Genomic DNA, 19,692 nt, shown 5'->3' with positions numbered 1-19,692 from the left:
AGAAAGGGTGTAGCGTTTGTTGTAGGGGCGATTGTTGTAGCATGGAACAGCCAACGAGGGCGATAAGAATGCGTAATCTTGATTTTCACTGTTCCCTGGGATGCTATGCCCCTGGGATGCTAGGCCGGTCGACGCTCGCGCGATAACCTTCATACCGCGCTCGACTGTAAAACGTGCGTTTCCAGCCCCGATTTTCCCGCCACCACTAATTCAAAAGCTACCCAGTCTTTTTGTCTGCGACTATGTGGCGCCATCTACTATGCTCTCGTACACCTAACAACGACATGAGCGCCATCCTCGCTCTTATTATTCAGGTTGTTCTGGCGGAGTTTGCCAAGCGTAGTAAGGGTGGCGCCAGTAGCGTTTTCTTCCTTTTAGGCATCTGCAGTGGTTGAGTTGAGTTATTGATTCAGCATGACGGAACGAAAGTGGATGACTAGAAAACAGGCAAGAATTGTGAACATGATATTTACGAAGGTGGTTTTTCATGAGACGAAAGATAAATGGTCAAGTAAAACATTAAAGGGAATGCGTGGGTCGACGTGAAGAAAAATATAGGTATATCGACGAGACTCAGGTTACAGATTTTCAAAATGTGAAAAGCGCATATAGAAAAATTTAACATCGCAGGCAAATAACAATTATGTAAACCACATTGACAAGAAGAATATAGCACTTGAAGCAGTACAAAACCGCGCAGCTCGCTACATCTATTCAGATTATTCTTTCCACATTAGTGTTACAAAACTAAAATCCGAAGCACATCTTGATAACTTGGAACTAGGACGCCTTAGATCTAGGTTGTGCCTTTTTCACAAGTTTTACCATTCCTCTCCTAGCACTTCATTAATCTTGCCTGCTCATCGTCCGCACGAATCACACCAAAGCGGTCACCGGCACAGACCGCTGCGCACCTTCGCTCCTTCTTTGTGAACACAGCAAGAGACGCACTACCCAGAGATGCTGTGCTCCAATCCAACCCGCAAGCCTTCAAGTTGTTCATCGAATCATTGTCACTACATAACAGCCCATCCCTCATGTAAAACCCCAACCTGGGGTATTTGAGGTATTAATAAATAATAAAATGTACTTGGTGTTCAGGCAACTGCAGCGGTGCTCGCTACGAACGTAATTTTGGTATAACGGGCGCATAGTGCGCGGCACATTTTCGTGGGGCAGTGTTCGCTTTCCGAAAAAAAAAGTGCAATTGTACGATTAGCAACATTTATAGATTGCTACCGTTTTCTTCATGGGAGCACCAGACGCACAGAATGTAAGGAGTAGTAGTAGTAGTAGTAGTAGTAGTAGTAGTAGTAGTAGTAGTAGTAGTAGTAGTAGTAGTAGTAGTAGCAGCAGCAGCAGCAGCAGTATACCAGCAGCAGCAGTAGCAGTGGTAGTACTAGTAGTAATAGTAGTAGTAGTAGTAGTAGTAGTAGTAGTAGTAGTAGTAAACTCTACTACAGCCTTATAAGGTAAGGATTCTTGGGGAGAGGGCTGATCATGCTAATATCACCCGCCGGCAAAATATACTATAGAGTCCAGAAGTCCAATAGCAGTCAACGCCCGCTACGCCAGCTCCACCAGCCGTACCAGGTAAAGTCCCTAGATTTTTCAGTTTTACTTAAAGGGGTGGTGCCACCAAATTTGTGGCTTGTGCGTTCTTTGCTGTAAGCGTTTCCTAGATCTCCAGGAAGCATGGTGCGCACACCAAGATTCGTATGTTCTCGCTAAATAATTTAATATCGCCTTTTGATGGGAAGAACTTTCGGTTTCGGTTTCTGGGTGCCGAGGTTGGGCAGTGACGTAGAAGTGTAGCTTGGTCACGTGACCACACAAGCCTGTGACGCACTTAGCCAGAAAGCGACTGAAACTCGGCGAGTGATGTAGCAACAGATGCTTTGCCGGTACTATAGTGAACTAAAATATATTCTAGTTCACTACAGCCGGTACGTACGTTGCGGAGGTGGCGGGGGTCCGGAGGTCACTCACATCACTACAGCAGGTCTGGTGTGACGTCACTACAACTTTCGTTGCCCATCCTACAGATCTACGTCAGTGTTGGCGCGCTAGCGATGGGTTTTGATCGGGAGAATGGGCATTTTGGTACAGTTTGGAAGTGAATTAAAATATTATCTAAACGTTTGCTGTGTCCGACTCTTCGTGTGGAGTGTCCTTGCATACAGAGGAAACCCACAAGAGGCTTGTTATAGCCTCGAAATTTGATGGCACCACCCTTTTAAATAGCGACAACTGCCTCCACTCCCGACCCTCTCTCACGCGCAGCAGGCGTCTGCCGCCATGTTATTCCTAACTTGCAAGCATAGGTCGGCAAACTCACTCATGAGTCGACTCACTCAGACTCACTCAGACTCATATCGAGACGTGAGTCTGAGTCTGAGTGAGTCCGGGTGAGTAAAGTTTTTGTGAGTCTGAGTCCGAGTGAGTTCGGTTGGGAAAAATTTTGGTGAGTCTGAGTCCGACTGAGTCCGGTTGAGGAAAATTTAGGTGAGTCTGAGTCTGAGTGAGCCCTAAGGGCAAAATATATTGCATGAGTGAGCCTGAGTGAGCTCCACATTTTTTGCCGACCTATGTTCATATCTACTCATTTTTAGCATTACTGTCAGCCTTATGTCGGCTCACATTTATACTCACGTGTAGTCCCGCATACGTCAACGCGTTACCGTTCATACGTCAGCTGAATATTTATTGATCAGAGGCGTGAGATGAGGAGGGAGAGGGGGAGGAGGTGCCTTGACCTCCTCCCGCAAACTTCTTCATGGAAAGTTACTGATAAAAATATCTCGTGTGAGTCATCTCTTTCAATAAAACGGTCCTTATTGAACTACAAAGTCAGATAACTCGTATTTGAAGGTACGAGATCAAAAGGTGCTAAGTAGCGCACCGATTATGCGAGATATTGGTGTTAAAGAGCATTGACATTATGGTAGAAAAAGGCTAGTTATAGGCTAGCGGACTCATGAGTCGACTCACTCAGACTCACTCAGACTCAGATCGAGCCGTGAGTCTGAGTCTGAGTGAGTTCGAGTGAATTATATTTTGGTGAGTCTGGGTCCGAGTGAGTCCGGTTGAGAAAAATTATAGTGAGTCTGAGTCCGAGTGAGTCCGGATGAGGAAAAGTTTGGTGAGTCTGAGTCCGAGTGAGCTCTAAGGGTAAAATATGTTTCGTGAGTGAGTCTGAGTGAGCTCCACATTTTTTGCCGACCTATGCTTGCAAGTTTTACAAAGCCACGCACGTTTAATTACATTAGCCACGCACCTTTGAGCGGACATTATGCGAACGCGACACGCATTTGTCCCCCCTGCCAATCTCCCGTCAACAGCTAGAGGTGGACGCTTCCCCGCTGCCTCACCAGGCGCTGGAAAAGCGTAGGAAGAACATGGCTGCCGAAAACGAGCGTTACCCAATGAGATTCGTCGGCGGCGCTTCAATGGTTGTCGGTACTTAACAACGAAGTGAAAAAAATCTAGTGAGTTTAGTACCAGGTTTTGCGTATTTGATTTGGACAGTGCTGGAAAGCCATACTTAACCATTCAGAGTGCGCTCTTTAGGGATCCGCGACGCTACGTAGAAGTTGACGATTTCATTTAGCGGCACTTTTCTCGGCAGCCTCCGACCAACTTATGCCTATGCCGGATCCTTCAAGTGACTTTCTGCGCGGGTTTTACTCGTGACACTTTCTTTATTTTTTGGCAGAATTTTACCGCCACATGAAACCCACTTTACTAAGATGTCTAAGTAGCGCATACCTTCCTTCGAATGAACGTGTCCAACGGGTAATTCGATAAAACCTGTTAACGTGCCTGGTCCTCCAGCAACTTCATGGTAGAACATTTGGTATGACGCAGTCATTATACGAGTACTTCTGAAGAACTAGATGAGTATGGCGTTTATTATTACATTCCTTCATGTGCGCGTGCTTTCTCTCAAAGTGTTGGCGTTAGTGTCACACAAATTTTCCGGGCCATGAATTAAGTTGTAACTAGCTCCAGACAAAGAGTCGCATGTAGCAGATTTCCGAGGGTCTCATACGCTGTCGCTAAGACGACTCGAAAGCAAAAGCATTAGTGGTCATGCATTAAAGACTGAAACGTCACGTCAGAATCCGACGAGTACGCACACTCTCACGCACGCACGCACAACTCTCTACGGATATGCCTTGGCCTACCAAAAGGATCTTCGTGCGTCGGAACGGTAGCGGAAGCAAGGTGCTTACCTCTTGACGTCCTCAGTAGACAAGAAGTCTTACGCATTCATCTCCGACACATCAACCAAAATGGAAAACACTTCCTTGGCCGCATTGCTAAAAGCTGCGCTAACTCAAGCTTTGGACAAGCAGTCCGAGAAATAAGTGCCCCCATTCCTGTAATGAGCAAGTCTGTTCACACATCCCCGGTATCAACTCGAAAAAGAATATGCCACAAGCTGAGATTTTGCAAATCACCCTAGAATACATCGCCAAGAAATACTCCAGTTCGGCTCACATCTTTACCGACGGGTCTTGCTCTTCCCATAGTTCGTCAAGTGGTTTATACATATCTTCAACGGACCAATGTTTCTCTTACCGTCTTGAACGACTAACAACAAGCACGTCAGCCGAACTGTACGCGATAAAGGAAGCCATTCTTTACATCCAGCGGCAACCTCCTGGACGATGGGTCATTTTAACAGATTCGAAAGCAGCCCTACAGAGCATGAGCAACATCAACGCCACTCGTCGACAACATCCGGTGACCCGAGACATTGGTTACATCCACCACATGGCCACTGTGTCTGGTCACACTGTCATGTTCCAGTGGATTCCCGGACACTGCGGCATATACGGAAATGAAAAAGCGGATCTAGCTGCACATAGAGGTATATGCTTAAGGAAAATTCGACGGACACACTTCACTAAGTCAGATGCATCAGCAATGGCAAAGAAGAACGCCCACCGAGAGAGGGATCAGTTATGGAATCTCTCGCCTCAAGACCTCTTTCTCCGCTCCATAGACCCTGACTTAAAAACAAGACTTCCGCATCACCTTCCTCGTCACCTTGAGACACTCTATCATCGTCTTCGCCTCAACGCAGCATTCACCAATAGCTACATGTGCCGCCTTGGTTTGACCACTGACCCATACTGTGATAACTGTGGTGCTCTAGAAACAATAGAACATATTTTATCAGATTGCCAGGCATACAGAGAAGAAAGAACTTGTCTCGAAAGTAGTATATGCTCAACTTCCCAAGCACCGCTAGATCTCAGGAATATACTCGGACCTACGTCTTCTCCTTCTCAGCAGCGTAAAATTTTAAAATTTCTGTTCCGATTCCTCGAGGACATTCACCGAATTGATAAACTGTAAATTAACTTACATCAGCATCATTACGTTGTGACATGTACATACCACGATCATATTATCTTCTTTTTTTTCTCCTTCTCCTTTTCTGCCCTCCTCCTCCTAGGGCCTTTCTGTCCTCACTCCCCTCCCCTATACAGAGTAGCATGTAGGCGCCTTTAGGTACGCCGGCAGAATTCTCTGTTTTTCATTAAAGAGCTTTCTCTCTCTCTCTCTCCGACGAGTCTCATTTCGTGCTTATCGAGCCTCCTCTGGCATTGCATACCTCTGCGGCTTACCACAAGATCCACTGGGATCCTGGCTGAGCGTCTTCTATAGCACGCATAGGCGGGTGCAGGTTTCCCCATTAGGAGGAGGGGGGGGAGGGGTGCAAAGGTTCGTCGCAGCGCCGCCCCCCTCGCGCCGCCTTTGGTCGAGTCCAAAAGACATAATGCTTCACGAGGGATGAAGAAATGAAAATGAGGCGATGACACGCTTCTAAGAATGGCCTGCCTTTGGTCCCTGGCTTTCTGGGTGTAAACATGAAAAGCAAATATGCAGTTCTTGGTATTATCGCCAAAAGCCTGCGTTGCCGTAGACCCGCTCTTTAAACAATGATGGGACAGGTCCTACTGAGTGACGGTATGGGGCAGAATTCGGCCCCGCCCCCGCTTAGGTCATTAGGGAGGGGGGGGGGGGGGCAGCCGCCCCCTGAAATCTAAGGTGAGGGGGCACAAATCATAACATTTAAACGCATTGGCATATTGCGCATATATATAATTGTCGAAGACGCACTGAAGCTGCACGAGCGCAACGTTAGATGCGATGACGTAGCGTAAGGCTCTATCTATGCCCCCTTCCGTCGTTGTTGCGGCGTTTTAGAAAACGGCCACGCCGTCCACCCTACACGTGAGCAGCTCTGTTGTGAAATTAAAAATTAGCCACGCTCCTAAGTGATAAGAAATATACCGGCACGGAACAGGCATGCAAAAGCTCTCGTCGGGTATTTTAATGGGCCCGCAGCTTCGTGGTCGCAGAAGTTCTATGTGAGAAGTAGCGTTTGCGTGAAATCCTGCGGGCGAGCGGCACGTTGAATGGCTTCACGTAGACAGTACACCTTGCGAAGGATGACGAGCGGGCTCGAGCTACCGACAAGCAAACGCAAGGAATTGTAGCGCTTACATTAAAATATGTGATACCAATCCAGTTTCAGAAGACTCTTTGTTCAAGTTTGCTGCGGGCGGGCTTGGTGAGAGTGACATATTGGGTTAGTTTTAACCAGATATGGCTGCACTTACGGGAAATGTTTCGACACCCCGCCGGAATCATCACCGCGGTGATGCATTGTTTAGCACAACATACCTGTACGTGTAATTTCATGTATATGTTTAAATATATATTTAAGCCAGCGACGTCAAACTTCTCTCAGCAACTCCTGTGCACGGCGTGTCCACTTTCCATTATTTTGTACTATTAGATAGAATTATCTACAAAAATTATTAGAGGGAATTGTTGCACTGGTGTCTATACAGGAATTGCAGACATGTAGATTCAGCAGGCATGGGAATGATGGGTAATTCATGGACTTGCCACGTATTATAGCTTCGTTATAGCTTCAAATTGATCCGTGACTTTGCAAAATTGTCGTGCTCTACAAATAATTGCATTAACATTGAATAATTTGTGCGCGTAAATAGATTCTTTTTATTTTCGAAGTTCGGCAAAAAAAAAAGGACTGCTTCAGAGTTTGCGTATCTAACGGCAAATACATTGAGTACACAAAGTCACAGAAAAGTCTTAAACCCCAAGACCGAAGACCTGACAAATCAATGTGCTATTCACCATTCCCACGAAGCTGAACGATCGTGGAGTCACTATTTTTTTTTACCTTTAGTGTCAAAGTTTATGCTATATCATATGCAAGGCTGAGCGAAAGTCAAAACAACAAAAAACTCCAATTTACTCATGAACACTTTATTAAAACATCACGCGACTTCATGAACACGTCATTTTTTTTTCACAATGAAACACTTCGTGTATGACATATATACTTAGCAGAAAGAACTACCATACATGAGAATTCTTTCAGAAAACAAAAACAAAAAAGAAAACAAGACCACGTGTACATTTTGGCAGTTGCGTGGCATGCAGAGAAACACTTACAAGTAAGCTGGCAGAGTGAGCTCCAAGTTACATCAGACTATATAGTAAAAAGTACGGGGCACAGGTTACACGTTCACTAGAATGACGCGATGCTGCTGAGATTTCTGAACAGTGGCTTTTAGGTACATTCCTTCTCAGTTTCGTTTGCTCTTTCACTACAAGAAGTCAGTGGGCATATGCAAGAAATATATATATCTGCAAAGGACACGAACGGAATGACGCATAAAAAAAGATATCATGGTGACATCACACGTGCTGCTGTAATTGCCATCGAAAGTCAAACGGTTCGAAATTGCACATTTGCACATGTGGCGACACGCTGCGCCGTAGGACGGAGAAAGAAATCACGCACGTCTTTGGAACATTCAACTGTTGGAGTGGCTCGAAATTTGACTTCTGTACAACACGTGTTTTCTTAGTGACGAGCCGATTACTTGTCGTGCACCATGGGGTCATATATTTAGGAGTTCGTGCTTTTGCATCAGTCACGATGGAACCGTTACGGTTGCTTTATGCAACGTGGAACGCCTGTATTTTCTATGCAGTCTCTAAGAGCATCTCAATAGGAGAGTTCATGCACGCTGCTTGTGTCCTACCTGAATAATGCTTTTAACGAGGGATATCCTTATTAGAGTAAGAACTGACAGGCAGAAGCTTTCTGACCCATCTAAAATTTTAAAATGTGGAAAAATGCCTAATGCAGTAGGCAAGTGGAAAACATTTTTCATTATGTCGAGACGCAGATGAGAAAAGAATGATTGCCTTTGGCAGAGTTGCCAGATGCCGCTGATATAACAGACAAGTAATCATCTCAAGAGAAGCCCAAAAATAGCGGCGCGACTTTCGCGAATACGTCAGGAAGAATAGGAAGTTTAATAAACGTTCCCATTCCTGAAAATATTTTAATTATAATAAAATAGTCGCTCATATACGAAGGGAAGGTAGAAAAAATAACTAACTGTTTACAGCGAAAGTAAGCGCAATACTACGAGAGATCACATGTTTACTTTTTAGCGTAGTCTCAAGGGTAGAACTCTGTTCAATGCACGTTTGTCAGTGCAAGAATAAAGTTACATGTTGGCTCCCAAATGTATGTTTGATTTCAACGCTCAACTAAACAAAGTAATCGAGAAATGCCCTATTAGTAAACCTGAAGAGCACTAAAATATCTATAATTGCAGGAAAAACGCGAGTAAGCCAAAAAAATCCGCGACAAGCGACTGGAAAATTCTACAAGCCACTCGGTGAAAGCAGTAGACCAAATCCGCTAAATATAAGCGCAACTGGCAACTCTGGCAATTAATCCTGGTTACCTAACTGATGTCTACCGACCTTCCTTCCATCTGCTACAAACTAACAATTTCGAAGTAGCAAACAGCCAAAAAACATTGCTTCGGGATCGTACACTGGGTACAATTCCTCATTTGTGCAACGTTTCGGGTATCCAGCTTATCTTAACAGGGAAACAATTGGCTGAAAACAGCACGGACTAGTTCGGATTGTATGAGTACGTTTATAGAGCCCCTAAAACAACCGTAATGGCACAGTGCTTGCCTGTGTACAACGGTGGAACGTTGCAAATAGGACGAACGTACATTTGACAACCACAAAAAAAGAGGAGATCAACCTGATCGATCACGGCAGTTCGGGACACGAGCCATTTCCAATACAATATACATGCCTAACAGAGGCCGTGCCATATCTCAGTTGAGAGCTAAAGGACCCCCGTTTTTCCTTTACGCTCTTCGGCCTTTTGGCGTCGACTAATTGGCAATGAAGCCTCAGTGCGAGCACGTCATCTTATGTAAAACCCACTTCTGACAGTTCCAACAACAGAAGGAGCAAATGAAACTAATACGGGCATACGTTTCGGTATGACTGTCATCGATTACTCTTGCAGTCTTCATACACTAGAGTTTTCGAGACGTCTTTTATATATTCTGCAAGGACTTACTTTGCACCAAGTTTAAGAAATTGGATAAAGATATATAAATCTCTTACAACTTTAAAATGACAACAGCTTGTTCCTCCTAAAAAATTCTGTTATTTCCAGAAGGGTTCATCTTGATTTGCAGGACAGTTCTGCAAAAAAAAAACCATACCGTTGGTTGCTCCATAATTACCTTCCCGGGCGCAATCGCTGGTATTTCGACGGTTTTTCACACATCACCTGATTACCTCGCACTTCAAAATTTATCCACATATTAAGCTTAATGTGACGAAAATTGCCTGTGCAAATGCCGTTCCGCGTTGCTTGAAGGGTTATTTCAATAAACGTTGGTACGCATTGAAAGCAAACGCCTGGAGAGGGAAGTTCACCGTAAAAGGGGAGAAAAGATACAACGGTGACTCTGAGACTGAAGCGCTCGGACTACACGATTTGCTGACACTTGATTAACTCTCAATAAAATTTGTATCCGGGTCAGGTAACAATTCATAGTTGTTTTTGTTGAGATGAATATAACGAACTTTACAAACAAACGTAACAGTTTACACGATACACTCCTCGGACATAAACGAACAGTACTGCGAGCCAAATATTAACAAGGAAACAACAGCAGCATATTTAACAGCGCAATACATATGTAACGAAAACGCAGCAATCGCAAACAGTATCTGTAAGTCGTTTGTATTCTCATGAAGCGATAGCGCACAGACACCCAGCTTCCAATAGACTAATTGTTTTACACATTACTGGACGGCATCTTGAATATCGAGAGAAAAGAAAGCTTGATATTTCAACAACAAACGTCGGCTCCTCCAGATGACATCATAGGCAAACGAACCTCGGTGAGAAAGGCGACGTTAGAGGCACGAAGGAGGGCATTACAACGGCTGAGTGTTCGAAATGGCTCAGTGTTGTAAAGGTACAATATGCGTGATGCTCCACGCTTAGTCAGCAAAGGTCAGCAGGTAAACGAGAGATTGCGTATAATGATGCCCTAGTTTCTATAGGTAAGAGACTCTACCGTTCGTGGAAAAGTGACCCGCGGGCAAAAGGAAAGCACAAGCGAGGTAGAAAAAATCTACGCTACAGTTGGCGTAGGACAGTTCGCACTGCTACTGGCTCAGGGTGAAGGCGAACTGCTCCCTAGGCACGTTCGGATCCGTTCCGTGTTGACACCGTCGTAGGCAATGGTGAAAAGGCTCTTCTTTTCGATGAACGCATTCTTCTTAAGACGCAGGTTCTTAGCACCGGGCCCAATGCCCGAGTCAGAATCATCCTGTTCCGACTCATCCAACTTTCTCAAGCTTGTCTTTAGATCACGCTCGATCATCTCCATCTCCGAGTCGCTTGCTGCGCCGGCATGAGTTGCCGAATCTTCGTGCACGATGCTACCGTCCGTCGTGACGACCTTCGTGGTGATCTTGACGGTGGAGAAGCCTTGGTGCCTCGGAGAACCTTCAGCATCCACCGCCTGGCCAGATGCACGAGTGGGCCGCGGCACTTCTAACCTGCTCTTACCAGGTTCATCGTGCGAGGCACCAGCAGGGACCGACACCACTGAAAACTCCTGACCACTTGCCGCTGGCCCCTCGCGGTTATCTACAATCACTGTGCTCGACACTGTTCCCGCTAACTTACCGTGAGTGATTTGATCTTGTGCTACGATGTGTTCGGTCGTGCTTTCGGCGTTTGCTGACAACACTTGATCATGTTCACGCTGCACTGCAGCACGCTCTTGTCGTTCCGCGTGTACATGGGACGGTACAAATGGCACTTGTTGGCGCTGACTTAGTGATTCTGTGCTCTGAACAGTGGTATAGTACGTCGACGTGGACGCGGGAGGCTGATGACGGGCAGGTGCCTGAGGGTAGTTGGGTTGTGCAACATCGATGGGCTGAGAAATCATTTGAGTGCCGGGAAGCTGTGTGCTGAAGAATACGGGTGACATCCCGGCTATGGCAACTAGCTGGGGGCCTTGGAGGCCGAGCGGATGCAATGCAGCCTGGGCGAGTGTGGTATCCTGCTGAATGTGATGAGTTTGCGAAACGTGAGACTGGAGTGACACATCAGCGCGTTCTGCTGTTGAAGCACCTACATTTGCCTCACCACTCGCGTAACTTACAGGCGCTTGCAAAGTAGCTGGTTCACCGACACCAGGGACCAGTGAAGGTTGTCCCATACGGGTATCTTGCGGTAACTGCTGCTGTCGTGCATTAGTTGTCAACGTTGTGACTTGCGTCAACGTGCCTGAACTGACAGTTCCTTGCACCTGAGAAACTGTCACGGACGAAGTCTGATCCTTTACTCCTGATGTCTGACTAAGTAGTCCTGCCCCTTGCGCACCCAAATTCAACGCTTGGCCAATTTCGCCAGCTTGAACTGATCTCGTTCCTTCCTCTGGTCGGCTAACATGCATATGTTGCTGAACCACAGTACTCGCGCGGGCGTCATAGGGCACCTGTGCCTTGCTCGGACTGACGGCTCGCTGCTTTAGGACACTTTCGCCCTGGAATGATGATTCGGCTACGCGTGAAAACGAGGGGCCGTCCGCTTCACCGCCATGGACTTGAGGCAGATCATTAGCGACGATGTTTTTTGACCGGAGCTCGCACTCTTCGAAGGACTCGCCAAAATCGCTCGTTTCTAGCTCTTGGCTGTCGCCGCCGGACCGACGGTGCATAGCCCGCAGGCGCGCGTTCCTAGCAGCCGGTACTGGTCTCCCAATGGGCTCTTCATAGGGCACAGCGTCACGTTGTGTCGTACCCCGCGGTTCCTGCGGTACAATCCAAACCTGATCGCGGGGAAGCACCGACGTCGATGACGCTACATCCTCAACGCCGTCTGGTGAGTGTGACTGCAAAACAAAGGACGCGCCGTCCACCTTGTGGTACCGGGAGAACCTGACACGGCGAGCGTTTTCGCGGCGGTTCGCGGCGGCGCGGTGTCGGATGTTTCCGCTGTCGTCGGCCTCTTCATCGCGGATGCGGCGGCGACGACGTGACGACGGGTCTTCCTGGTAGTCGCCCGCGGCGCTAGCGACGTCTGGTGGAGGGCTCCGAATGTAGAGGATCTCGGTTCTGCGTGGGCCCGCGACGCCTCCCACCGAGCCTCCACTGTACTCGACGCTCCGCGTGGTGCCGAAGGTGTCGCTGACTGGTGACGACGGAGCGCGTCTGTAAAGGTCGGCGTCCGAGTCAGTGGCCTCATCACGACGACGTCTCCTGGCGGGGGCAGCATCGCGTCGCACCACGAGGAAGTCGCCCAACCGGCGGCCCCCTCCTTCACCAGCGTGCACGACAGCATCGGCGTCAAGGCTGGAGCCGTGAAGCAGCAGGCGGTCGCGACTCGCGGGACGCCCCCGCGGCGGATTCTCCACGGTGCCGCCTTGGCGGGTAGCCTCGTCTAGCCCAGCGGTAGTGCCGACAGCAACTGACTGGGAAGCATTGCCGTCTCCAGGTCGGGGGCTGCCGCCATCGGCCTGCCAGGCACGGCGGCCACTGGGCACGCTGCGAATCAGAGGATGCAAATGACCCCTCAGAATGGTCGCGCCAGAACCAGACTGTCTTCACTGTGCGAGTTTTTCTTTTTTTTTTAGTGCCGGTTATTTTTGGTCTCTTCATTAATTTACTTATTGCGAGCTTGTTTGGACACTTTTTTGGCGTAAAGTTTCTTTTTTTCATCATTTTAATGGCAGAAATTACACAGTGAGATACTGGTAGTGCCACTGCGCTCTATCGCTATTGTAGGAAAACAACCTGTAGGAAAGTTCCGCAAACGCGGAAATTTTTAACTGTGTTAGGCTTTTTGCGGGAATCTTCTCAGTACTGCTTGTAGAGTTCAACATTCATACTCCTGCTTATGCATAGTTGATAAGCATCATTTCGACAACGCTGGTCAAAGTATTCGCAAACAGTATTGGCAAAAGAAATTTGTTTTATTATGACAGCATAGAAATAACTTACGTAGGTTGTAGTTGCCGAGATTTAAATTTCGAAAATGTATCCCTACTTCCGCGGACCGCTCTCAGTTATCAATTTTAAAGGGAAGCAATAGATAGCAAGCGACTGTGGCCGATACCAGAGCTGAACTTTTTTGATGTAATTCGTATACCGCGGCTTCACTTCGATGTTAGCATTAAACTCGGAGTATATAAATTCTGCTAAAGCAAATATGAAGGGTGACACACGTGCTGTGAAACATTGAGCCAAATGAGCACACTATGGAAATTTTAACAGGAAATTCGTAGCCATGACGGCGAGAGTGAAACAATCTCTCTCTCTCTTTTGCCATCTGGCTTCACGTAGCATGTGATCCTTTTACGAGCTGGCATCTAACAAACAGACTCTTACATGCTACCTAAGGGCATCAACTCTGCCTGAACAAAATTCTCGCTGTGAACGAACAAAAGAAAGCGAATGGATGAAGCTATGGCTTGTTTCTTCGTTCAACCAAGGAAGGAGCCCTTCATACAAATCCTACGCATGTTTGTGTCGTAGCTCAACTTTTGGAGCCACGTTTGCTGTATCTGCCCATATATATGGGCTTCTGCAGTGCAAAACGGATGGAACGGGAAATGCGAGTGTCCCGTGGCCAATCATGCAGCGGAATGGGCGTGCTCCTAATCGTCAATGACTATACCTGGGGCAGTGCAGAGGGTTACGGGCGTAGAGGGGTGCATCGGGGATAGCGTGCGGAGGGTGCGGGGTGCCCTAGGTGGCGCACCTTCCATTAACAGCCGTCGCCTTGTCCGTGGTCGAGCGCCGCTCGCGGTGCGACTGATCCGTCATGGCTGCTCCCGCAGATCTCGCCGGAGACACCTTGCTACTCGAACGTGGCCGCTGGTTCCTGCGACGGGAATCACAGACATACAGCTGTTTCTGTAAGCTCACATCCCGGAGCCCCGTCGCTTTGTGTCCTTCGCACGATGTTGAATGAGAAGGGGGGAACAACATGATTGAGACTAGGAATATAGAGCTGAAAGTTGGGCGAGTATGGGTGGTGGTTCATCTGGAAAGATGCGCAGAAGAACGAGTAGGATGGCGCTGGCTCTCGTTAGGTTTTATTGTTTGTTTGTTTGTTTTTACTGATGAGGACAATTATAAGGGTGAATTCAATTCAGTGGCTATGTAAGAATACGTGCGAAGTGACAAAAACAAACAAAATTAACATAAAGCTTCCGCTTACTTTATATAATTTAATAATTTGAGTTTGTGTATTACAGATGGAGTTGTAGGAAGGATAGAAGAGGAATGGATCAAGGGCTTGTTTTTTTTTTGTTAGACGAAATCGAAACTGATCGCGCCCGGCGCGCAGAAAACGCGTACTCTCTGTTACGTAAGACGTTAACTACGCGTGACAAGGAAGTGACGAATTTGAATCAAGGCACGTTGTGGCCGTATCTTATCGTGACAAGCGGCATGTCATCTCCCTTGCGCCAGCGGATCGCCTTGCCTTCACGTGTGATGTTTGGTGCTTATCTGTTTCTTTCGAACTAAGCACAAGAAAACCGCAATATCAACCTTTTCTTTCTATGTGAAGCATATAACTCAGGAGCAGCCGCTGCGGCGCTTCTTCTCGCAGACAGGCGAAATAGTTTTTCGCTCCTGTTTATATATTAAGAAAGAAACAGATAAACAGAAAAAAGAAACAGACTGCTAGTGTGACGAATTGTGCCGCAAAAGCGGGAAACGCCAGGGGATAATACGCGCTTGTTTTCAGAGGATATTTAGGGGCCCTATGTATAGGCCTTGTCTTTTTTCGCTGCTGAAGTTTGAGAGGTTAAAGAGATATTTCTGAAATGTTACGTAAGGCAGCAACATGCGGGGGGCATCGAAAGGAAGGCCTGCCTAGCGCGAACGAAGTTGGCCTACTTAGTTTTTGTTTAGTTTCTCGAAGGAGGCGTAGCGCAATGGCGTGTTCGAAAATGCGCAACGTGCTTAAGCATACCTTAGAAAGTATTTCCAGCAGCAGCAGAGCATAATCAGGAGCAGCAGCAGTATGATGAGTATGAGCACGATGAGCAGGATCCAGAAGACGCGGTCGTTGCCCGACCGCTTCAGGAGCAACGTTTCCCGCTCCACGGACATCTGCTCGTAGTTCATTCCGTACAAGTTGCTGCGGACATAGCAGAGCCCCAGAACATGCCACGTGAGGCAGCGCACCAGCACCATATATACTATAATCAACGCTTGTCGATCGTTTATCTGCGTGTGCCGAACCTACACGCGCTATTAGGTTACGCGGCAAAATTGTTAGAAAATGATGTCTGCCTCGAGCTCAGCCAACAATATAAATCTCAGCTCTGATATTACTCACCTCATGATTTTTCCGAAAGAGACGAGGTCGATGGGCTGTGACTCATAAACGGCCCAGCCTCTGGCAACAGTCCTGCGCAGATAAAACCGAGTGTTCGCAAATTTGAATATCTCGAGCTCAAACACATTCTGTGAGTGATATTCGGAACGCCTACCTCATTTACATTTCGAGATAACACTGCAATGTAGGTGCAATCGTTGTTACAACTATTTTCCACATGGACATGTTCGCCTGTGTGAAAAATAATGTCATAAATTGCTAATCGCCATGGATATTCAGGTTCTGAAAGCATTCATACAGCAAAAAATTGGTATAATGTGTAAAGGGAACGCTCTGAAATGTAGCGATGACAGAGTTTTAATTGTGTGTTTAAATATGTTCGTGTACCACAAAACTCGCGCTCTGAAAAAAAAGGTTGCCCTTGCCAATGTCACAGTACTCCTTGCCAATTTCAAAGTATACTCCTTGCCAATGCCATAGCGAACATTAGCGAATGAGTAAAGAGCAGGCGTACAAAGCGCCCAATCAGTCTTATGTTTATGCGTCTCCACACACAAACATCGATGTCAGATTAAAACGCACGGATTCAATACTTACGCATTTTTGGATCCGTTGTGTGGCATCATTGAGTAAATGTTGACGTTGGCACCAAGCAAATCAGAGAGACCCCTGAAAGAAAAGCGGTAACGTAGGCATGTTAGTTTAGTGCCCAACGCCGGACTCAATACTCAAACTATTTCTCAGTGTTGCAAGTTCCCTCAGCTTCCTAGCCGCAAATACTGCTTCATTTCGAGTCAACTGAAGGATGGCTCGAGGATGCTGTGCGCCCAAGAATGAAAAATATGTGGCAGTTTCATCCGAAGGGCCAAACGCTGCAAGCAAATACGTTACGCTTGAAGGGGCCCTGCAACACTTTTCAGGGAATTATCGAATGACTTCACAGTGAGCTTATTGCCTCACAAATCGACGACCGCAAAATGTTTTAGAATCCGTCAAGTATGAAAGGAGTTACAGGGATTTGCCGCACGCTTTAAGCGCTTTCCCTCTCCTTTCGTCCCAGCGAGCGCGCTGAAAGCTAAAGAGTGGGGGACGGGGGGACGGGGGGACAGGGGGGGATGGCAAGAGGGCAGGAAGCTACGTCCGTACGGAAGCGCACGCCATGACCTTGAGCACTTCCTTTTCTTTCTTTGAACGCGCGGCTCACTTTCAGTGTGATCAAGAGTGCGGTGGTGGTGTAATTCTATATAGTCTGTAATTCCAGCCCTATAGAGCGCAGCCGCGGTGACTGTGCAGCTCACGATACTCAAATCAGCCAGTGGCCGTAAGCCAAATTGATGTCATAAGCCAAATTGTACTTATGGCATCATTTGTCGAAAGAAGAGCAAGCGATTTCTAATTGAATTTTAAACTGAATTGTGGTAGTGAATTCCGCGCCACGTGTAGCGCTACTTGGCTCACATGTTCGCAGGAGCCTCGACTACCGATCGGCAGCATTTTCTCACCATGTTGAAAAAAGTGTTTAAAGACCCCTTTAGGGCCCGCGGACAGAGTCTCACAATACGCTGGTTTGGCATGTTAGTGCGCGACACAACGCGAGGGAACTACATCTGTGCAATCGAAACAACGCTGTCATCGCCACCAGGCGTCTTGCTCCTTTGGCGGGAAGGTGAGAGCCGCCAGCAGCGTTGCAGGTGTCACACCCAGTAACTGTGTCACACCCAGGTGTCGCACCCAGTTGCAGGTGTCGCACCCAGAAAGGCCAAAGACGAAATCAGGAGCTAAGAATCGGGAGCTAAGAAATCAGGAGACTCGAAATACAAAACCAAGAAAACATCTCGAAGCGTGAATATGACCTTCACGCTCAGCCAAGGTTATGGCAGCGCCTCTGATCTGCGTAAGCGCCTCAGAAAATTGTTTACACATTGCCCACGAGATAGCGCAAAGTTCCCGCCGATCAGTTCGCACCGACGTTTCTCCAGCGTATCAGCGCGTTGACCACGTGCTTCATTTCACGAGGCTCGCGTGTTGTCGCAACGCCGGCCACAGAGCTTCAGTGAAACGCTAGTGCGGCGCGTTTCTCAAAAACGAACAGCGGCTAAAGGTGAGTCTTTATTGTAGTCACGCGCCACAGGCGCTGGCTGCATCCAAGTTCACTGTGCGTTCGCGCCTAGGGCGCCAATGGCGCCGAGCAGCGTCTGCGTGTTGCCATGTAGTGTAACAGTAGATGCGGTAGTTGTTGCTACGAAAGCAGCTATCTACCTATACCAAGATATGCAATTAAGTTAAATCTCTGCAAATTAATGATCTTGTCCTTTGCCAAAGCAAGCAAAACCGAGTTAACGCTCAACAAACTGGTTTTAATCGCGCTTAATCACGGCAGTTTTTTTCCCCTTGTGTAAGGTGTCCGCACAAGACGCGATGAGTATCGATGCAACGACCTTTGAGCAAGCGCACACATGCTGTCACCGAAAGCTGCTGGCCGCATTCCCCGTCATTTATCTTACTCATAGGTGAGAACACAGGCTTGTCAATTGGTACGCCTTATTGAACAAATACGGTTGCACTTTTTTTTTTCAGTGCATTGAATTTAGAAGGGTGGCAGATCGGGCTAGTTGGTACTGAATGATCTTAGAGCATTGCATTTGTCTTTTGCAAGATGTTATACAGATGTAGGTATCAGTAGAGCTGCAAGTCAGTACACTGGCACGGCCACTGTACATATCTTTGTTTGCGCGACAAAATCTGAACACGACTCAATCACTTACGCGTGCATTTATCGAACGAGATTTTTGTCGAGATAAAACTTCTGTACATGTCGACCAGTGTAAAGAGCGAGAAATGACGATTAAACTCGGCAGGTAACAGCCGGTAAAGTGTACCTGCTTCTCGGTCAATTTGATTTTGTTTTAAAGTTAAGATGCGAGTTCTAAAGAAAGTTAGCGCTGTTGCCATTATCGGCGTGTCATTCTTTACAGGAACCATTTTTTTGCGTCTAATAAAAACGCAAGTTTCAGTTGGAATGGAAGGTCCCGTCTGTTTCGCGTGTGCGACATGTAAAAACGAGACCAAGCGGTGTGTTCGTCTGTTAACTGGTGATTTTACGCAAACCTCGACTTGTTTCGGCGGAGCACAGTGGTATAGGACTCGATTGGAGATCGGAATGCCATCAGTTCAAATCCTATACTTGAGTAAACTTTTTTATATGCCTTTCCCCCCCTTTTTTTAAAGTTGTAATAGTGCTTTCTATAAAGCTTTCTGGACTCATATATTTATGTATGACAGGTAGGCAGTGCCTACTTGTCATAGATAAATATGCACCGGTGTTTTACCCCTCCAGAGTCATTATTAGAGTACTGAGTGCCTTTCAGCATAGCACGCTGCTTCAGCGCTCCAGTATCCAGCGCGACACTGGGCTCATAGTCAGGCATGGCACTGGATACTGGGGCCCAGTGGCGCTGGGTTTCGCAATATTGTAGAGCGGCTCCGAATAAAACGCCTAGAGCTGGGGACGAGACAGGCTACAGGACGAAGCGACAGCGACTGTAAAGGTCTGCGTACCTTTCAATATTTTCCTTCCTGGGCCGCACCTGATCTTCACTTCCTGGCAGGACAACAACTATTGATCTATTCAGGTACTCCTGCAACAGCAAATAACGTTACTTACGTAATGGTCAGTTGTGAGGTACAAAGTGAACGAAATATAAAGCACGAGAGCCCGTACTGAAATACAATATGGAAACTGTAGATACAAATAACTTTAACTTTTCTTGCCGCTCCTGAAAAAGTATCGTATTTCATTCGGTGAAAACAGTCATTTATGCACATAGATACAGTCAAGGTAAAAAGAAAATATAAGACCCATTCTCATATGTTCGACCCAAATAAAATGACGCTTTTATAAAATGCTTAACAAAAAATCAACTAAA

The 19,692-nt window shown here is 47.0% G+C and overlaps 1 protein-coding gene across 1 annotated transcript in view; it reads right to left on the bottom strand.

The window, feature by feature from the left end:
* Window positions 1–8,527: 8,527 nt before the first annotated feature.
* LOC119384025 (uncharacterized) overlaps window positions 8,528–19,692 on the bottom strand; it is a 50,605-nt gene continuing 39,440 nt past the window's right edge. Inside the window, exons 17-22 of the mRNA XM_049412007.1 lie at window positions 19,325–19,404; window positions 16,364–16,435; window positions 15,767–15,838; window positions 15,398–15,565; window positions 14,174–14,296; window positions 8,528–12,957 (exon numbers count right to left, since the gene is read on the bottom strand). Coding sequence (XP_049267964.1) covers window positions 10,572–12,957; window positions 14,174–14,296; window positions 15,398–15,565; window positions 15,767–15,838; window positions 16,364–16,435; window positions 19,325–19,404 — 2,901 coding nt within the window. The 3' untranslated portion in view covers window positions 8,528–10,571. The remainder of the gene's footprint in view (window positions 12,958–14,173; window positions 14,297–15,397; window positions 15,566–15,766; window positions 15,839–16,363; window positions 16,436–19,324; window positions 19,405–19,692) is intronic.

Source organism: Rhipicephalus sanguineus, chromosome 1, assembly GCF_013339695.2.
Source record: "Rhipicephalus sanguineus isolate Rsan-2018 chromosome 1, BIME_Rsan_1.4, whole genome shotgun sequence".
Lineage (NCBI taxonomy): Eukaryota > Metazoa > Arthropoda > Arachnida > Ixodida > Ixodidae > Rhipicephalus > Rhipicephalus sanguineus.
The sequence above is the reverse complement of the archived record's forward strand: the minus strand, read 5'-3'. Positions and strand labels throughout refer to the sequence as shown.